Source organism: Colobus angolensis, unplaced genomic scaffold, assembly GCF_000951035.1.
Source record: "Colobus angolensis palliatus isolate OR3802 unplaced genomic scaffold, Cang.pa_1.0 Scaffold100, whole genome shotgun sequence".
NCBI classification, from domain to species: domain Eukaryota; kingdom Metazoa; phylum Chordata; class Mammalia; order Primates; family Cercopithecidae; genus Colobus; species Colobus angolensis.
Window position 1 is genome coordinate 3,268,251 of NW_012110920.1, and position 22,018 is coordinate 3,290,268.

Genomic DNA, 22,018 nt, shown 5'->3' on the forward strand with positions numbered 1-22,018 from the left:
CCAGCTACTCGGGAGGCCGAGGCGCACTAGAATCACTTGAATCCAGGAGGCAGAGGCCGCAGCGAGCCGAGATCATGCCGCCGCACTCCAGCCTGGGCAACCGACTGACACTCTGTCTCCAAAAAAAAAAAAAAAAAAAGCCCATCTTTCAGAGTAATATAATTTTGTGAACCCCCTCAGGAATTTAAAAAATGTCAGTACTTTTATAAACTATTATAAAGCAAATTTATGTAAAATATTTTCTTTTACATCAACATTAAATTATTATACAGCTTTTTTAACATACACTTTAAAATTTAATAGCCTCCATTTTATGTAAAGGTGTTTTCTCATTTAATAGATGATGTACACTATTTAATTTATTTAAATGAATTATGTAAGAGTGTGATTTGTTTAAAAATTTTTAATAAAATATAGTGCTTAGTTTGAGACCAAATAAATATACGTTTAAAATATAGTTGGAAATTTAATTACTTGTTAACACGTTTTAAAAATAAGAGAAACCTGCATTCTTGACCTAATGTTTGGAATTTTTGCATTTCATACTCTAACATGACTACTTCTTACATGTAATTTTTAAGTTTCGTTTCTACATGGTAGGAGTTACCACAGAGAGGTTCAACTTCATATCTACAAGGGAGTAACACCTTGTAGCTATGGAATGCCTTTTCTCTAACAGTTACAAAGCCAATTTGGATATGGTTATCCCTATATCTTATGTCTTTACCATTGAATTTTGAAATACTAAAGATTTAATCAGATAAACGTAACATAGTGATCTGGTGAAAATCATCTAGATGTGAACTGGATGGCTTGGTACTGTGAATACTGGTATTGTGAGTCTCTTAAGCCTGTTTTTATGCTTCTAGTTAACAATTGGGTTTTATCAATGTCTTAGACTTCTTGTTGTTGGTTTGTTTGTTTGTTTGTTGTTGTTTCTGAGATAGAGTCTCACTCTGTCCCCCAGGCTGGAGTGCAGTAGTTCAATCTCTGCTCACTGCAACCTTTGCCTCCTGTTTCAAGCGATTGTCATGCCTTAGACTCCCAAGTAGCTGGGATTACAGGTGCCTACCACCACACCCGGCTAATTTTTGTATTGTTTTGTAGAGATGGGGTTTCTCCATGTTGTCCAGGCTGGTCTGGAACTCCTGACTTCAAGTGGTCCTCCCGCCTTGGCCTCCGAAAGTGCTGGGATTATAGGCTTGAGCCACCGTGCCCAGCCGACTTCTTGTTTTTAATCCATAGTCCACTACAATTGTGCATTTTATGATATATGGCAAAGAATAAGAGCAGTGAAAAATTGTAGAATGCTCATACCATCTTGGCCTATGTGGTGGTTGCAAAACCACCATGGCTAGTTAGTGATGTTTATTAGCTCATCACCACTAATCGTTGTGCACGCTCACTTGATATATCTGAGGCGCTAAACTGCCCAATTATAAAGGGATAATTGGGAAAACAATATGGTTGTTGATTTTTTAAAAAAGGAAATGAAGGGGTTGCCATGATTGCGGTTAGCAGTGTGTGAAGATTCTAGAAGACCTGCTCGAACTCCTGGGGTGTTCACAGTCTATTGCTTGGTCAGGAGCCTTAGAAAACTTAGACGTATGTGTTAGGAGACCAGGTTTTGAAACCTGCTCAGGGATGCATAAACTTCTATATTAAGTTCCATGATGCCAGATTAGTAGTTCACATTTGCACAGCAGACATGCTATTGCTGTTCCTTTTCTTATCAGGAAAAAAGCAGAAGATGCAGATTATACCTGAGACAGAAAGATACAGGGGAGACACTGAGCTTGTTGCCTACTTGAGCCTCACTTATCAGTGACACAGGGAATGGTCCTTTTGATCTCTGTCTTCCCTGTGGCTGCCTGGAGGTAGGGCAGGCAGATTGTGCCACTTGCTGACATTATGTTGCTGTGGATTAATTGGAGGGACAGGGACAGGAAATTTTCCTAGTGGTGCATGTGTCACTGGGACTCACAGGGGTACTTTTAAATCTTCTCCTCACTGGCCTCTGTGATTCTTTGACCCTGGTTATTACATGTTCAAAAAGTGTCAGCTTATTTGAAAGGGATATTCTTATTTCGTATTTAAACATTACCAAAGACCATCACACTTAAAAAAATTTTTGTTTTTTTTTTTTAAATTTTTTGGAGACAGAGTGTTGCTCTGTCACCCAGGCTGGAGTGCAGTGGCGTGATCTCAGCTCCCTGCAGTCTTTGCCTTGTGGGCTCAAGTGGTTCTCACAGCTTGGCTTCCTGTGTAGCTGGGATTACAGGTGTGCACCACCATGCCTGGCTACTTTTTGTATCTTTAGTAGAGATGGAGTTCTGCCATGTTGGCCAGGCTGATCTTGAACTCCTGGCCTCAAGTGATCTGTCTGCCTCAGCTTCCCAAAGTACTGGGATTACAGGTGTGAGCCACCACACCTGGCCCATCACACTTTCTAGGTTTCAGGATGCCAACAGATCCTGGATTCTGGCATCTGGATTATGGTAGCAATATTGAAAAAAATACTATAGTGGGGAGTAAAATTTAGGAAAACCTTGCAAATTTCTATTCTTACTAGCTTTGTCTTCATACTCCATAGTCAGCCCTGGGCAATTAAAACTTTTGTTCCAGTAAAGGTTTCATTCTAAAGAGGTTTCATTAATTATGAAAAATTCCCCACGGGCATTACATTGTGGATCCTTTTGTAGCTATCATAAATAATGAAGAAAAAACACTTGTCAAAATATAGCAGAGCTGACTAGATAATGCATCTCTCCTTTGATTTCTGATTGGTTTCCTTTTTTAAGTTTTAAAGGAATAACTCTTGCTTATTTTTTAAAAAAGTAAATACTCATTATAAAAAATTGAAGCAAAACTGAAAAGTAAAAAGAAGTCAGCAATAAATTGTTCCAAATCCCATCACACAAAAACAGCTCTTGATTCATTCATTCAATGGGCCTTCATTGAGTGCTTACTCTGTGTTAGGCACCGTGGCATCGGGGATCAGCAGGGAACAAAGCGAAGTCCCTACCATCATGGAACTCACACTCTAGTGGGAGGAGAAAATGATAAATACCTAAGTAGATTTACAAGTGGCATGAAGAAAAATAAAAATGAGGTAAGGGCTTAGAGAGTGTCAGGGACACTTTCAGATGGAGTGGCCACAAAGGCTGCTGTGAGCAAAGAGCTGACTGAAGTGAGGGAGCTAACCACATGACTGTGGGGAAGTGTGCTTCCAGCCAAGGGAAGCATATGCAAAGGCCCTGAGGTGGGTGTTTGCTTGCCATGTTCTATGACCAGAGAGACCAGTGTAGCTGGGGGCCAGTGAGTGAGGGTAAACTAGGCTATATAAGGTTTTGGAAAGCCGTTAGCTTTTCTCCACTGGGAAGCCATTGAAAGATGATGAGCAGGGCTGCAGTGTGGAGAGTAGACTGCAGGGAAGCAAGGGAGGAGGCAGCAAGACCAGTTAGGAGCTACCACAGCAATTCAGAACAAAATGAGGCTGAGTTGCACTGTTCAAAAGGTGGAAGGGATAGGAAGGGTTGAATTCTAGACTCATTTTTAAGGTAGAGCTGGTAGGATTTGCTTGTGAATTGGACTGGGAATTTGTAAGAGAAGAGTCAATGATGATTCTGAAGGTTTGTGACCTGGCAGGTGAATAGTGGTACCATTACTGGGGTGGGGAACGTGCTGGGGTGGGGTCAGGATGGGGTGTCAAGAGTTCAGGTTCAGGCATGTTACGTTCTAGGTACCTGTTAGATGGCTACGAGGAAATGGTAAGTCAGTTGGAGGCTGGAGTTGAATGAGAGGTCTAGACTGTAGATACACATTTGGGAATCACCATAGAATGGAATGGGATCTGATAGGAAGCAAGGAGAGATAGAAAACAGGTCCTACGACTGAGCCGTGCATGGGGCATTTCAGCATTTAGATGTTGGAAAAGGAGAAGGCCCAACAAAGGAGACAGAATGTGTGTCTGTAGCATATCAAGAGAGGGTGGTGGTGTGGGGCCGTGGTGGTGGTGGTGGTGGAGTCTCAAGAGTTGGCAGTATTTAGCCATGTGCAGGTCATTACCACCCACCACAAGAGTGGTAGAAGCAAGAGGCTGGTTACAGTGGCCTAAAGAGGAAAAGGGAAGAAAGAAGGTGGAGGCAGGGAGTATGGACACCATTTTGAGTCTTTATGTAAAGAGAAGCCACGATGAAAAGGTAGGTGGGTTGGAAGAAGGGAGGAGATCAAGGAAAATATGTGTGTTTGTTTAATAAGATGGGAGAAAATACAGCATGTTTGATTGCTGATGGTAATGGGCCAGTAAAGATGGAAAATGATGATGCGGAAAGTAAGAGTGTATAATTTTAGGAGCAAAGGGCTTGAGTAAGCAAGAAGGGGTGGGTACTGGTTCGCATGTAGAAAGATAAACCTAGGGTACGGGCTGAGACAGGGCAGGCAGATAGGAGGGGAAGGCTCTGGATTTGGTAATGGCACATATGGACTTTCTCTTCCAATGTTAACATTTGGTACACATAAACAGAAGGGCGGCTGGTGAGGGTGAAATGATTTTATAAGAATGGCATTATACCATATGTACTATAAAAATAAAAATAATTGAATTTCTTTTTACTTGAATTTAAGAGAAGAAAAGAAAAATGAAATGAAAGTGAAAAGGCTGCTGTACTTAATTTTTCTCTACCAAAGATAATAGTTCCTAAAAGTTTTCTCTAAGGTTAAAAAGATGATTATGTAAACCATTAGGAGGCTAAAGTCATTATTAATATATTTAAAGACATTTTTAGTTATATCTTCACTTTAAATGATTGTCTGGAAGAATTAGGTAATTCATGTTTTTAAACTTCCTTGTACTTCTCTTCCCTATCTCTCAATTTTTATAGCTTATCTTTTTTTTTGTTGTTGTTTCTTTTTTTTGCCTTAGCAATTTTCTAACATTTACATTCCAACTTGCATGCTCCTATTTTTTGGTCTTGGTGCCATATGTAGCCACTTGTTCTTTGATAATGGCTTTCCTGTTCCTGTGGTTTTTGTTTTGATTGATCTACTGGGTGCAAGATTTCTGTTTCTCAAGACGAGTTCGTGGGTGCTACATAGGCTGAGATCTTTCAAGCTGCAGAGGAAGAGAGATGTCTGAACCTTTTTTACGCTTGAGTGATGACTCAGCTTCTCCTAGTATTCTTGGATCACAGTTGCTCTCTATCAGAATTTTTTTAGACATGCTACATTATCTTCAGGCCTTGAATATTGCTATGGAGAAGTCTGAGACCAATCTGGGTTTCTCCTGTATTTTGTTAGCAATCCATTGATTCTTAAATAACTCTTTCTTTATCCTTGAAGGGCAAAAATTTAAACATTATAAGTCTTTGTTGATTTTACTGTGTCCATTTCATGATATATTATGGGCCTTTTCTATTCACAGATTTAGTTCTCTGGATATTTTTTTCTGTTTTATTTATCATCTTCCTCTGCATTTATTATGAGTCTCTTAAGCCTTTTTTTTACACACCATTAATTAGATTTTTAAAAACTTTTTATTATAAAACATTTCAAACATATACAGAAGTAGAGAGACTAGTGTCACGGATTCTCACTTACCCATCACCCTACTTTGATAATCATCAGTTCGTGGCCAATTTTATCTGTATCCCTCACCCGTTCCCACTGTCCTCCATTACTTTGAAACAATAGCAGATATAATTTATCTTTAAATATTTCAATATTTATATCTAAGAGATAAGGAGTTTTGTTTGTTTGTTTTGAGACGGAGTCTCTTGCCCAGGCTGGAGTGCAGTGGCGCTATCTCAGCTCGCTGCAAGCTCTGCCTCCTGGGTTCATGCCAATCTCCTGCCTCAGCCTCCAGAGTAACTGGGACTACAAGGCGCCCGCCACCACCCCTAGCTAATTTTTTTGTATTTTTTTTAGTAGAGATGGGATTCTACTGTGTTAGCCAGGATGGTCTCTATCTCCTGACCTCGTGATCCGCCTGCCTTGGCCTCCCGAAGTGCTGGGATTACAGGCGTGAGCCACCGTGCCCAGCTGGACTGTTTTTGTGCTTTTTTTTTTTTTTTAAACTTAACCACTAATAAGTGTCATCTAGTCTCTTTATAATCTTTTTATTAAATATATGACAGCATTGCCTTGTGGTGTTTAAATCAGCAGCTTCTTTGCTCCAAAAGTGAATGACGATGGTTGCTGGGCCTCAAAATCAGGAAGACGAAACTAAGAGAACAGGCCACAGGACTCTCCCTGATGTTGAATGGCAGCATCTTAGATTGGGCAACAGTAACATGAGTTGTATACATAGGAAGTGCCCACTGGTTCCTGGGTGTTCTCTGAATTTCTAGTGCTCACGTGAACTGTGGAGGGAAAAGGAGGAGGACACAGAATGTACAGTTTCTTTTCCAGCAAGAAGTGAAACTTAGGCCCTTTCTGATTTAATAATAACCCATGAAGAAGGAGCTGAGTGGTTTGAAGACTGTTCTAGTTCTGCCTTTGGTGGCCATGTGGTTTATTCCACAGCTTTTCAAACTGCAGGTTGAGACCTTTTACTAAATCGTGAAAGCAAATTAGCGAGCCACAACCAGCATTTAAACAGATACAGAAAATATCAGAGTTCATGACTAAGGATAAATGTTGTTTCATGACACTTTTCAGTTGTGTGTGTATGTGTGTGCGCATGTGTGTTGGATTGCCAAAGTTTGAAGCCACTAATTTTGTTCAATTCCTATCACTTTCTGTACCTTCTTTATCGAAAAGTTAAAGGATCAAAGAACCTATGGCATAGATTTTATGTATTATCAGAAATGTATATTAAGTTGGGCACAGTGGTCCATGCCTGTAATCCCAGCACTTTGGGAGGCGAAGGCAGGTGGATCACCTGAGGTCAGGAGTTTGAGACCAGCCTGACCAACATGGTGAAACTTTGTCGCTACTAAATACAAAAAAATTAGCGGGGCGTGGTGGCAGGCGCCTGTAATCCCAGCTACTTTGAAGGCCAAGGCAGGAGAATTGCTTGAGGCCAGGAGGCAGAGGTTGCAATGGGCCGAGATTGCTCCATTACACTCCATCTTGGGCAACAGAGCAAGACTCCGTCTCAAAAAAGGAAAAAAAAAAAAAAAAGAAATGTATATAGTGCTTACAATGTAATGTACCAGGAATTATTCTAATAACTTTACAAATATTGACTCATAAAAACTCTGTGAGGTAGGTACTGTTATTATCAAAATTTTACAGAATGGGGACATTCTGGCGTAGAGAGAGAAGTAATTTGCCCAAGGTCACACACAGCTAGTCAGTGGTGGAGCTGGCATTTTGAGCCCAGGCAGTCCAGTTCCAGGGTCAGACTTTTCTCTGTGGCCTCTCCAACTGATAGCATCTCTAGATGATGGCATGGACTTTTTCCTGCTATTGCCTTCAAGAAGAAATGATAAAAAGGTGTTTCCTCTTCTTTCCCAACACATACACTTAAACATTCAGAGTTAAGACAGTGAGAATGAGGATTCTTATTTGGTTAAGTTGAAGGAATTCAGGGATTCTTTTTGTTAACCAGTCAACGTTGCCAGCCTAGCACGAAAAGATTCCACTATGACAGACAATCACATGAGGTCGTATCTCAGCATTATAAACAAATGGATGGGGGAGAGTGGTTAAGAGCACTGATTTTTAGAATTAAACACATCTAGGTTCAAATCCTGTTGTGATCTGTTACTATCTGAGGGACCTTAGGCGGTTAACTGATCTCTAAGAACCTCAGTGGTTCCTTGTTGTGAAATGAGAGGAATCATGGTTGCCTTTTAATGGAGGCTTACTAGGCATCCGGTATGTAACAAGCAATTTATGTTCCCCATCTCTTTTATTCTTCATAACAATCCAATGGAGTGGCTGCTATTACAAACTCCATTTTGTAGATAATGAAAAAGACTTAGAGAGATTAACTGTCTTGTTCAGGGAGACACAGGTACCAGGTGGCAGAACTAGAATTAAAATCCAAGTTTTTCTCAATGCAGTCTGTCCTCTTAATCACTCGGCTTTGCTGCAAACTTACCTCCCTGGGGTGTTTTGAGGATTAAGTGAGATACCTTTATACTTGAATAGTGACTCAGTAGGAGCCTACTTGGCACGTAATAAGCACTTAATAAATGGCATGCGTGATTATTAGTAAATATATAAGATGTGTCTGCCTATAACCTTTGTGGGGACAGTTTACCTTTCCATAAAAAATAAACTGTGGTCAACTAAACCAGTTCTTATAACCAGCCAGTCACTTAACATGTATATTGAGTTGCTGAAAAATAAATGGTTAGCTATTCTGAAGGATCTGCTGGGCATATTCTTTCATTGGGATGAGTTTTGTCATGGACGGGACTGTCTACCCAACATCCAGAACAGTACCTGTCATGAGGTAGGTGTCTTAGTCTAGAGTCCTTGAAAATAGAAAAAAAAAGGGAGAGGCAAAAGTGTACACTACATTTGCAAGAGTCATCACAGGGAAGCAGGAATAAGGAGAAAGGGAAGGAGGGAGAACAAAACGAGATTGCTTTTTTTTTTTTTTTTTTTTGTGAGACGGAGTCTCGCTCTGTCACCCAGGCTGGAGTGCAGTGGCCGGATCTCAGCTCACTGCAAGCTCCACCTCCCGGGTCTAGGCCATTCTCCTGCCTCAGCCTCCCGAGTAGCTGGGACTATAGGCACCCGCCACCTCGCCTGGCTAGTTTTTTGTATTTTTTAGTAGAGATGGGGTTTCACCATGTTAGCCAGGATGGTCTCGATCTCCTGACCTCGTGATCCGCCCGTCCCGGCCTCCCAAAGTGCTGGGATTACAGGCTTGAGCCACCACGCCCGGCCACGAGATTGCTTTTAAGTTGACTATAGCTTCATGAGAGGCTGATTGCTTGGTCTTGTGGGACATCACGTAACTGTGTGAAGCTACTGCATCTCTGAACAGTCCACTGGGGCAAGGAGGGAAAATATTTCATTCGTCAGTTTCCATCTCCTGTAGGTCAAAGTTTGATTCATGGAGCCTCCACTTCTCTGTACTTGTTGACATGACTGCTGATTGAATAGGTCACTCCAAATCTCATGCTCCAGTGGCAATAGAGAAAGCCTGGGGTGAGATTGAGAATCACACAGCGAGGGTACAAGGCAAAGCACTGTCAGGCTGGTCCACCAACAACATATGAAGGCCCAGGAACAGCCATTGCAGTGGGAATTGGGCAGACTGTTTCAGCTAGCAGCAAGGTAGTTGTTTTCATCTGGGGTGATACATAAACTGAATCTGGCAGAGCAGGCCCTCAATAATGATAGACTTCTCATTGCCAAAGTTAATGAGCTCTTTGACTTGCTGTCTTATTTAAACACTCTGTAGTTATTGACACTTTTGTACATCTCTCTTCATTCTTAATCTACTTTCCTATCTCTCCTTCCTTTGCTTTCCACCTAAATGGGGATATCCTAAGCCGATGTCTTTTTCATTCTACATGCTCTCTATGGACAGCTGCATTCACTTTCCTGGTTAACTTCCTAACTGCCATCTATAATATTTGCTGATGACTCCCAAATGTCTATTTCTAGACTTGACCTCTCCTGAGAACAGAAGGAGAATACAACTGTCTTTTCCAGTAGGATGCTTCACCGGCATTTCACGGGCTACCTGAACTTCTTGCTCTTCCTTAATCATTGTTGTTTGTCCTCCCTGGTAACGAATTAGGTGCTTGGTCCCTGCTTGTTGAACTAAACTGGAAACAATGTGCCAGTATGTATGTGCTGTGTTGAAACAATGTGCTGTATGTTAAGCTGGGTCCTGCACAAAATGAAGTAAACTTTCCAGAGCCAGCTCTACAGGAACTTAGGGTCTGGATTTTAATATTGATCTGGTTTGTTTTCAACTCGATTGTGCTGGAGCCTTGAACACATACAGTGTGCCATTGTCCTCTAAGAGAGTGGACATGTTTGAACTGACATTTGGTCTTTTCAGGAATTGTTTGGTAGGAAATTTCTTGGATTTTGACTCTCCTTGAGCTTTGACTCTTCCTGGGCTGTCCTGCTTTTCAACACTCTCATTTTGCTTTGTCCAGAGTTTATAGAGCCCTTTAGAACTGTGTATCTGTTCTGCTCATCAGGCATGCAGGGCCCTCTCTACTGGCCCTGGCCTGCTTTTCTACCCTTTCTCTTCATACTCTTCTGTGTGAACCTTCAAGTCACAGGGCTTCTCACAGCCTCCTGAGCTTCATCTGCCCATTTTAGCCTCTTTGACTTTGCTTTGCTAACTACAACCCTTCATCTGTCATCCACCTCGCTTCTGTTTAAATCCTCCCCTACCCAAGGTCTCAAGAGGTCCATGCTAGATTTTACTGATTTCTTCCTCCCTTAATGTAGTCTGGGACCATTATTTTGGCACTTAGGATGCACAGTCTTATACTCTTAAGTATTTTTGCATTTAGTCCTCCTTTTCTCCAATTCAATTGTAAGCTCCTTGAGAGTAAGAGACTGTCTTACATTTTCTTGTGTAAATATCCTACATTTTCATGTGTGTTCCAATGATTCATCACCCAGATCTTCCCATAGAGTTGGTGTTAGATAAATATTTGCTGGGTTTGTTGGTTGATTATCGTGGTCCTTGGGAACTGACATGCAGCTTGTCACTAGCAATGAATCAGGAGCATCAGACTAGGTGACATTTCCCAGAGGAGCTGCTGGTCTTCACATCCTGCATCTTTAGTTTGTGGTACAAGTTAATTCTAAATTTTGGACCTTGAGAATTCTGTTTCTTAGCCATCTCAGCCAAGACCTAGGAGCTAAAATTACTACTTTGGCATTTGATATGGCAGCTTTTTCATTTGGGAGCTTTTTGTCTTTAACTTGCTTTTGAGTCACTTGAAAGAACTAAGGCGGCCTGCCAGAGCAGTCGCGATGATTGAAGTTCATTGAGATATCCCTCTCATTGGCTTTATGAGATTGCCTTCTGTGCGTTCACTTGGGGGCTGAAAGTTAATGGATGACTGAATGTCCTTTGGAAACTTGTAGGGCCATTTTTCTTCTCTTTTCCACTGGCTGGTTTCTCTTTGTTACCAAAGGTGCAGGCATTGTTTTTAGGTAGTATGGAGTTAATGTAAGCGGAGGAGTGGTTCTTTCTTTCATAGCTTTGGGATAATCTGCTGCACAATGCAGACACTTTTGTAGATGGCCATGTTTAAAGTCCATCACAGAGAACTATAGTCAAAAGGAAAGCCAGGGAGGCCAGGGTTCCAGTCACAACTGCCCCCGCTACCCCCTTCCTCCCACCAAGATTACTGTCATACCTTTGAACCCAAGGATGTCTCTTATGGCTCCAGTTTGCTGACTACTGTGAAGGGAAGTATGGTTTGGAATCACACTATAGAGTCATGGGCTCTAAAGTATGTGTTGTTGCTAATGATTGGTGTTGGTATGTGCAGGAATTTTCCACTCATGGAATTCTACTCATTTTGACCTCTCTACCATTCAGCTTGTATTGCTCATTAATGTCCACTCCATTTCTTCATTTAGACAGCACAGGACTCCATCCAGCAGACTTCCTTCACTGTGATCTTGCTTCAACTCCGTTTATTATATTCGTCATGACACAAACTTTTACCAGCTCCATTTCTGGCTGCTTGAGATCCAAACTACTGTATTGGCCTTTGGAGCTATTCCTCCCCTTGCACCTTTATCTTTGACCAAGCCTCAGTGCCACCTTTTGTTCCAGTAAGGACATCCTCCTTACTGCCTCACAGAGAGGGCACGCTCAAACATTCCCATCTCTTGGTGTTTGTTTTCTCTTACTCTGGAATATCTCGTCACCCTTCATTTACTGAAATCCTACCCTCCCTCAGAATACTAGTTCAGATTTCCGTTTCCTCCCCTTTCTGTCTCTCTCTTTCTTCTCTCCTGCCTTCCCTCCACAAACTTGGAGGCCTACTATAATGCTAGGTGTTGTTCTGGGTCCCACAAGTACATTAGTCAACTGAACAGACAAATTTATTCTTCTTTTTAAATTTTTTTTTTTGAGACAGAGTCACTCCCTGCCGCCCAGACTGGAGTGTGATGGTGCAATCTCGGCTCACTGCAACCTCTGCCTCCTGGGTTCAGGCGATTCTCCTGCCTTATCCTCCCAAGTAGCTAGGATTACAGGTGTGCACCACCATGCCTGGCTAATTTTTTGTATCTTTAGTAGAGATGGGGTTTCACCATGTTCGCCAGGCTAGTCTTGAACTCCTGACCTCGTGATCTGCCTGCCTCAGCCTCACAAAGTGCTGGGATTACAAGTGTGAGCCACCGCACCCGACCAAATTTCTTATTTTCAAGAAGTTTAGACTACCTCCAGAAGCCTGACTTTAGTAACGGGATTCCTCACCGATCTTCCTGAGTTTTCAGCACTTTCATTGTAGTATTTATTCTTAATTTCATGTCCTTATAGTATACAATAACATCATTTCTATACTATATAATTATATATCTTGTGCAATTATGTAATATGAATTGTTATGTAAAATTTTGAAATGTATCGTATATTTGGATCATGTCTTCCCAATTAGATTGTACGTTCTTGAGAACAGGGATCTTTATACTTCTGAATATTTCAGAAATCCTCACTTTATCCATTAGGGCCCCTTTGCAAGGGACCAAAACTCCAAGACAAAGTGGTTTCTTTTGTTTGTTTGTTTCTTTTTTATATATTTTTTATTTTATTTATTTGATTTTTTTGAGATAAGGTCTCGCTGTGTTGACCAGGCTGGTCTCAGACTTTTGGCTTCAAGCAGTCCTCCCATCTGGGCCTCCCAAAGTGCTAGGATTACCAGTGTGAGCCACTGTGCCTGGCCTAAGGCAAAGTGTTTTAAGCGAAAATTGAATGAATTGACTTGTGTGACTGAAAGGCCTAGGGATAGGGCTGGCTTCTCGTTGTGACTTCATTCAGATATTCATGTTTCCTTCTCCCCATCTCTCAGCTCTGCTTCTTTGGGCCAACTCCATTCTCAAACAGGCTTTCCATTCACGGTAGCAAGATGGCGGTGGCAGCGTCACACTCTCTTTGTCCCCAGGTCTTCCATCTCCCAGCCAAGGCCTGGGTTTGAGAAAGCACACTATCTTTGGCGAGGCAGGTGCGCGCCACCATGCCTGGCTAATTTTTTGTATCTTTAGTAGAGATGGGGTTTCACCTATCTTTGGAGAGGGCAGGGGTGGAATCAGTTTTGCCAAAAGCATGTGGGGAAAACATGGATACAAGGAATGAAAAACAATCATTTCAGAAACGTAATAGCTATTTGTTGGTTGGCTGTGCCTGCCTTATTTATTTTTTTGAGACAGGGTTTTGCTCTGTCACCCAGGCTGGAGTATAGTGGCATAATCACAGCTCACGGTAGCCTGGACCTCCTGGGCTCAAGCGATCCTCCCACCTCAGCCTCCTAAGTAGCTGAGACTAAAGCACACACCACCACTCCCAGCTAACTTTAAAAAATTTTTTGTAGAGATGGGATTTTGCCATGTTGCCCAGGCTGGTCTCGAACCCCTGAGCTCTAGTGATTGGCCCACCTCGGCCTCCCAAAGTCCTGGGATTACAGGCGTGAGCCACTGTGCCTCGTCTGGTTTGTTCCTTAATAAAGTAATGTGGAAAAAGTCACACTCTTTGAGGAAGAATATTTGCTGTTTCCAAGTTTACTGAAAGTATCTCGATGGCCTTTTCTTGGAAACTGACTACTCATAGATAAGTAGTGTCAGTCACTGAAGATGTGTTATAGCACATATAACAAATTGAGGGCAGTGCTGTGTCTCTCTGCTCTGTGTGCATACTCATTTGTTTATATTATTATTTAACCTTGTTTGTTACTGTTTTTTCTTCTTTCTTCCCCACTACCCTGCTAACTTTGAGGAAGTACTTTTTGTCTGCATTCTCAGAGCACCTGGAAGGCACTCAAATAAATGTTTGCAATAAGAGTAAGTAAAAGTAAGAAAGGACCTTGGGAACTCAGCAACTTGGATTTCAGTCTTGATCTACAACTAAATAGCTGTGTGATCTTGGTCAATCCCCTTTGCTGCTCTGAGCTTTGGTTCGTACATCTGTCCAGCAAGGAGTTTTGAGTCCTCCCTTTACTAAGTTCGTAGAAAGGCAAATTAGCAGAGTAGAGAGCAAGACTTGGCAGGGCATTCTGGTATTTTGTTTCCTGAGGAACAGTTTTGAGAGGGGCTGATTACTGTTGTGATAAGAAGTGTTGGTAAGAGATATGGAAGGTAGAGCCTGAAAGCCTCAATTGTATTCTTATGTAACATTCTCTGGAAAGGTACTAGGAATTAATATTCCTGAGATGGCTGAGGTGATATCATGCCATTTTGAAAGGGCTGAAAACGGGTGAGGCAGATTGGGTGGAAAAAGGCTGACAGTCAGACCAGGTTCCCAATGGGGAGCATGGGCTGATCTTCTGCTCTGCGTGCTGGCAACAGAGCCTGAGGGAGATGCAGCTCCTGCCCATCAGGCACATCAAGGAGAAAGGAAGGTGCTGGCACATCAAGGAGAAAGGAAGGACATGTATGTGTGACTTTCCTGAAAGATTACATCTGTCTCCTGGCCTGCCCTTCCTCCCCTATTTTCTCCTTAGAAATGTGGTGTTCATGACTTAATCAGAGAAAATTCCTCAAGAAGAAGATGAATTTTGAAAGGAGGAAAGAAAGGGATCTCTGAATTGAAAGCAATAGGCTGAACACCCTCACTCCCTCACCCCCTGTACTCTGCTGGCTGGTGAATTCCCTGGATATTCTCTGAAGTGAGGGCAGTCTTCAGAGGACTGTGTCATCTGCCTTGGCAGGTGTTGTAATTTAGAGTCTACATGATTGTCAGCGTGGCGGGGCCCTGCCTGTGTTTGTTAAATGATCAGTATCCTATTAGGGCTAGTTTTTCTTCCAGTTGCATGCTTATCGAGATCCTTCAGTATCTTTCTAAAAATGAAATACGCCTCTTTCTAAATACTATGAGGAGTGTAGTTAGTATCTTAGCTGTGGCCAAGCATGGACAAGGAGGCAGCATGTCCCAGGGGAAGCTTTGTGGGTGTGTCTGGTGATCCTGGATTTGAATTCACATATAAAAACACTCCCTGGCAGGTCTTTATCTGACATCCTTTGGAATTGGTGATCTGCCAGTGGAGTTCAATGTCATGGCCAAGCCTACTGCCCAGAGGGGCAGCTTCCAAGATTTGCTTTAGGAATAGTCAATGCAGAATTCATTTAATTCATACACACCGGGAAATGGAAACCAAGAATACATTCCTCCTTTTGGTTCCTGTTTGTTGGGTTATTTTCCCCTTCACTGGCAGATGGTGCTCAACATAATATGCTATGTGGTGGGGTTCAATTTTTTTATCTGTTTTTTTCCAGTGAGATATAATTCACATACTGTAAAATTCACTCTTTTAAAGTGTACAATTCAATTTTTTAAACATATTCACAAGGTTGAGCAACAGTCATCACTATCTTAATTCAGAACAGTGAGGTTTAAATTTGTCTTGGATCTTTGCATGAAATATCAACCAGAGGTCAACTCTGATTCTCAGGAACCTCAGGTTCCTCTTGCAAGGGAAGCTACAATTTTTATTCAAGTGTCATTTTTAAAAATCATAATAAGAAAAAATGTTAGAGGACATTGGATTTTTCTTAGCCTTGTTATGTGATTTCTTTCTGCTATTGATGATTTTTAAATCTTAGATCTTCAGGTTGGGGCTTATTACCTCAGCTTTGTTACAATAAAGAACGTTTAAAGCAGAAACAATAAGACTTTTTGTGTTCTCTTGTCCTTTCTCTTATTTGTCAAGCCTCTTTAAACAGGGCTTAGACCTGTCTTTTTCTCCTTTGTCACCATCACCTCGCACAGTGCCTCCATACAGGAGAGGCTCATTAAGATTTGCCGAATAAATGGACTCTATTGGGTGCTCAGGGGAGGCTGTTTGGGGGTGTATATCACTCCAGGTGGCTCATGGCGACCTTAGTACTTTGGCCTTGTGAATAGCCAGGGAATTCTTTTGTACCCCTAAGATGTAGCTGCTTCTAGAAAGTGAGAGCTTGACTTCTTCCCATGTATTTCTAGGGAAGGAACTGGCAAGGACCCCACCATCTCCATAGCTCCCAAGAACTCTCATCCAACTGTAAACCAGATGTGTAAAGCCTTCTTGAGTTGGTATTGTGAAGCATAGTGTACGTGGTATGAGTTGTGTGAGTCTTTGAATGTGCACACATGATGTGCACATGCATGATCGCCTAAGCACACGAGGGAACTGTGAGGAGTTCCTCTGTGTTTTTATAATTGCCCCTTTCTTCTTTCTGCCCTTTTGTTTGTTAATAGGCCAGGGTTCAGAGGGGCCTCCAGTCTGGGCACATGGCCCAGGAGTGCTGGTATTCAGTGGCCCGTTGTTTCCTGCCCCTTGTGTGCATGGATGGGGACTGGGGCCAGCATAGCTGCCTTCTTGGGGACCATTGTTTGTCTTTGTAGGAGCAGCAGCAGCAGCAGCGCCTAAAGCAGCACATTTTGCTCTGGATAGAACAATTGTCCTGTCTTGGAGCTGTATGCCTAAGAGTGAGAGTGGTTAGAATTTCTCTTAATACCTGTGTGGATGCTTTGAAGATGGTAACAAGGGAGGCATCTTCTTCTTTCTTCTTCTTTTTCTTCTTCTTCTTCTTTCTTCTTCCTTTCTTCTTTCTTCTTTTTCCTTCTTCCTTCTTCATTCTCTTTCTTATTTCTCCTCCTCCTCTTCCTTCTCCTCCACCTCCTCTTCTTCCTTCCTTCCTTCCTCCTCCTCCTCCTTCTTCCTCTTCTTCTTTTTGGCCAGTAGTGAGGGAGGGGAGATGCTCAGTGGTGTCGTATCACAAATAAACTACACTGGCAGGTGGTATCTATTAACAGAGCCTCTATTTTTTTCCTGGATCAGGGGTGGGGATACTGCTTTCTCACAGTCTCTGTCCCCTGGGCTTCCTGGTAGACCTCAGGGTGCACTCACAGGACAAGAAAAGCACTTCCCTCTAAGCTGTCCTGTAGAGTAGATCTAGGAAGTGGGGAAGGGGTCCAGTCTGGTTGTGGACAGATTGAAACATAGCTAGCTAATGAGTCAGTGGGCAAGTCTATACTTGTCTTACGGGCCTGAATCAACCCTCAGCTGGAAGGTGGAAAGGGCGATGTTCCAGGAGTAAGAGTCGTGGTCACTGTGATTTACCCAGAAATACTCTCAGAGACTCCAAACTGGTGTTCTATTTCTCTTGTTTTTGTTTCTCTGACCTATTATTAACCTCTTTGACAAGTTAGACAAACCTTAATTTAGCTCCAGCTCCACTTGTGTGATCGTTGACCCTTTGGTAAATTACCTGAAGAGTCTTACTTCAGTTTTCTCCTTAGTGTAATCAAGATTATTGTGGATACCTTACAGACTACCTGTGAGAATTAAATGAGATGATATATAGAAAGGCCCATAAAATGTATTCAATAAACACATGCTCCCTTCCCTTCAGGGTTCCAGAGGGAGTACCTGTGATGCAGCATATACTGTGCTGCCCTCATTGAGGCACCTGACCAAGTCAGGCTGGATTTCCTTGCTGACTGGATGTGCTTGGGGGTTTCTTATATTAAATCACATATCTCAGAGGCCTCCTATGAAATACTTGTTCCTTGGACAGGCTAAGTCTGGAGTGGCCTACTTCTGGAACTTCATGGGACTTTGCCTCGTCCTCTCTTGCAGAGGGTGGGTGTCATCCAACTAACTGTTTCTTTCTATTCCCCTGGCGAGTGAGATTACTGAGGTAAATTCTTAAGTGCATTACAGGGGACTCAGAGGGACCTGACAGCCTTACTGCCCATCCATATCCCCTGTACATCTGTTACTGATTCAGTGCCTGGAAAGCCTTTCCACCCTAAAGAGGCCTTGGTTCTTAATGGATGAGATTTAAGTAATATTAGTAAGCATTGTGAATGCCCTCTCAATGCACAGTCTGCCCACCCAATGGCTATTACTATCAGCCTTTCACTAATATTTGGAAGGGGTACAATGCCTTCAGGAATAGTCTCAACAAGGGCTGTTCCCTTTAAGAGACCCAGAAATCCCTGGCAAGAACCAGATGCCTGACATAACCTCTGCAGATCTTTACCCCCAATACCCTTGTAATCAGATTCCATAAAACACAGAACAAGAGAGCTTTGATGAGTGATGAGGTAGGCAGCTTTTCTGCACAGCCTTCTGTCTGCTTGAAACAATCCTCCGGAGCTCAGTTTCAGTTCAGGTGAGGTTACTGCAGGGCTGGTTGGCATTGGTGGTTGACAGGGAGAGAGATGAGGATGAAGAGGGTGAGAATTGCACTTACAGATCACCTGAGATCATCTGCAAAGGACATACTGATATTTGTAAAAACAGAAACAAAAATGTAGATGGGGACAGATTATAGAGCCTCAACTACTTCAAGGCAAAGCTAAATACACCATTTACCCACCCTCATTACTTCATGAACATTTCAGCATCATAGTTCTCATCCTGTTTGCGTCTGATTTATCTGCAGCTCACATGAAAACTCTAGACCCCCTCTCCCCATAATGATACATTACATAGCATAGACAGAAAGCATTGTTACAACCGTACTACTTGGGAATGAATTTGGGGCATGCATAAGGAAAGGCATAATATAGGTGATCCTTTTCTGTGGGATTGGAATCACTGTCACATCCTAATGCACTTGGAGCTAAGCAGGCTTGCAGAGGAAAAGGATGAAAGAAATGGCTCCGTTCTGACTCAGATGGCGATTGGGACATAACTTCAGCAGGATACACACTGCAGGCCTTCTCTGAGCTGAAAATCAGTCTGGCTTTGGCAGACTGCTTCCTGTGAGTGCCAGGTCTCTTGTCAGTAACAAATGCGGTACTGCATTTGAAGCAGATCTGGTTGCATCTGTAGCTTCCTTTGCAGCAGTTCCAGAGACAGTATTTGCTAGCTCCATACAAGGACCCTGACCAGCCAGAAATCTGCATGCTAGAGCTTAACTAGAAATATTTCTAGCTATGACACTATAGAGACACTTCAGCATCCCTGAAGATTAAGCAACACAGATATAAGTGATATTTGTTAGTGAAAAAAAATCTCTTTCCAAGTCTTAAAAAAATGATTTTCATCCTGTGATATTGGAAACTGTGAAATCTGATTGACAGTGAATGGTTTGCTTGCCCAGAAGTTCTTGTGCTTGTTTTGTTTTGATTGCTACCATTTGACCTTGGGAAATTTTCTTTCAATCTCCATTAAAATATCCTGACCTTCATCCTACTTCATGAAGATGCTAAACAACATTTTGAAATGATGGGGAAAAGTGCAAAAAGTAGGAGCATGGGCTCTAAAGTCAGTCTCTTGGGGTTTGAATCCCAGCTTCACCACTTAAAAGTTTGACTTCTTCAAGACTCAGTTTTCTCATTTTTAAAATGGGGATGAGGTAGTACCTGCCTCTTAGGATGGTTGGGATGATAATTCATTTGGGCCCTCTGCCAGAAGACAACCCAGATTGTGGCTCTCTGCCACTAGAAACATAGTAATATAAATGGTAGATAGGAATATTATTATGTTTAATAAGCAGCTTCTCCTATGTGATTCAGCAGATTGCTGGTTCACAATGTTCTTTAATGGTGTAAAAAGGGTTGGCATTTTTGGAGGTGCCTCACGTTGTATGGACAGTTTAGACTTTAGGCGTTTTCGTTCAGGGCTTTGAATTTCCTAGGGCACGGGGAATAAGTAAATGGAAGGTGGGTGAATATTGGCATGCATGGTGGTTTATTTAGGGCTGTCTTTCTAACTGTCTTCTCTTGTTTTTGTTGTAGAGATCCGTGCTCAGCTCACAGAGCAGATGAAATGCCTGGATCAGCAGTGTGAGCTTCGGGTGCAACTGTTGCAGGACCTCCAGGACTTCTTCCGAAAGAAGGCAGAGATTGAGATGGACTACTCCCGCAACCTGGAGAAGCTGGCAGAACGCTTCCTGGCCAAGACACGCAGCACCAAGGACCAGCAATTCAAGTAGGTGCTCTGTGGCTGTTACTCTCAGACCTTGGAATGGGGTCCAGGGTGGAGCGGGGCAGGGTACACCACTTAGATCCAGTTGGATTCAGGAGCTGCTGGCTTCAGATTGGTTGAAAGCCCTCAAGGACTTCTCGTTTTTCAGATCAGGCTTGTGTGCAATTCAACATTTCATAGAGATGAGAGTAGATGATGAACCATGCTAATAATAATAGCCAACTTGTTTATAGCTCTATTACCAGGCATGCTACTAAGGGCTTTATGTATATGTTAGCTTGCTTAACCCCAACAACAACTCCATATGATGGTTATTGTTATTATCCCCAATTTATAGATGAGGAAACTGGGGCATAAAAAGGTTAAGGGGCTTAACTTAGGGTCTATCTTAATATCTCTCTCTCTCACACACACACACACACACACACACACATTCACACACCCCTAGTAAATAGTAGAGCTGAAATTCAAATGCAGGCAGTGTGGCTCCAGGGTCTATATTTTTAACCATTTCACCAAACTGTCTTTAGGAGAAATAAATGATGTTGAGGCCATTATATCTAAATCCCTGTCTAGGCAGTTGCTAAGGTCTATTTCTTCTACATTTACTTTGTTTTATACAGCTGGCCCCTTCACTTGGTTCCCACTGCCATTGCCCTAGTTTAGATCATAATTTTTTTTTTTGCCTGAATAATTGCAGTATTTACTATATGTTCTATAGCAGAGATTTTCAACCCTGGCTGCACATTAGAATTCCCTGGAGAACTTTAAAAAAAATACAGAAATCTGGGCCCCACTCCAGACCAATTAAATGAGAATCTCTGGGAGTGGGGCCTGGGTAACAGGGTGGTGTAAAAGCTTCCCAGGTGATTCTGATGAACTGCCAGTACTGAAGATCACAGTCTGCAGCAGGGGTGTCCAATCTTTTGGCCCCCCTGGGCCACATTGGAAGAAGAAGAATTGTCCTGGGCCACCCATAAAATACACTAACACAATAGCTGATGAGCTTTAAAAAAAATTGCGAAAAAAACCTTACAATATTTTAAGAAAGTTTACAAATTTGTGTTGGGCTGCATTCAAAGCCGTCCTGGCCCCCATGCAGCCCACAGGCCATGGGTTGGACAAGCTTGGTCTACAGCTTCTCCTCATTCCAATCTGCCTGCTCCATTGTGATCAGAGTTAATCTTCCTGGAACACACTGGTAATCAGAGAGTTTCTGCAAAACTTTCAGTGTCTCTCCATTGTCTATGTTCTTTTTATTATGATTTTTATTATTTTTAGAGATAAGGTCTTGCTCTGTCACCTAGGCTGAAGAATAATAGTGTGATCTTGACTCACTGCAGCCTCAAACTCTTGGGCTCTAGAGATCCTCCTGCCTCAGCCTCCCTGTTGAGTAGCTGGGATTGCAGGTGTGCACCATCATACCCAGCTATTTTTATTTTATTTTAATTTTTGTAGAGACAGTGTTTCGCTATGTTGCTCGGTTTGGTCTCAAACTCCTGGTCTTAAGTGATCCTCCCACCTCATCCTTCCAAAGTGCTGGAATTACAGGTGTGAGCCACCACACCCAGCCCATCTATGTTTTTGATGTTCAGATTGTAGTTTCCCAGTGTCAGCATCATCTGTACTGTTAGAAATGCAGAATCTCAGGTCCTATTCCAGTCCTACTATAACATGATCCCACAACATAGCATGTGATTTGTGTGCACATTGGCATTTGGGAAGTGCTGTTCTGTTCACAAAGGTGCATGCTTTTTGGCTTGGTCTTTAAGCTCCTCTGTATCTGGCTTCAAACAGCTTTCCAACCTTATTTCTTGTTTCTGTTCCACTATACCTGAACCAAACAGAACATTCACTCCAGTGGGTCACTGGCATCCTGTTATTTGAGCTTATGTGGTCAGTCTTTCCATCTTTGCATGTCTAAGCCATGCCCATGTCTTAAGAACCATCTCAGGTGCTCCCTGTTCCAGGAAACTTTCCTGATTCTCCCAGAA

General features: G+C 42.4%; 1 protein-coding gene across 1 annotated transcript in view; it reads left to right on the plus strand.

Moving 5' to 3' along the window:
• Positions 1–22,018, plus strand: part of SRGAP2 (SLIT-ROBO Rho GTPase activating protein 2) — a 263,500-nt gene that overhangs the window by 91,507 nt on the left and 149,975 nt on the right. The window contains exon 3 of the mRNA XM_011937394.1: positions 19,835–20,027. Coding sequence (XP_011792784.1) covers positions 19,835–20,027 — 193 coding nt within the window. The remainder of the gene's footprint in view (positions 1–19,834; positions 20,028–22,018) is intronic.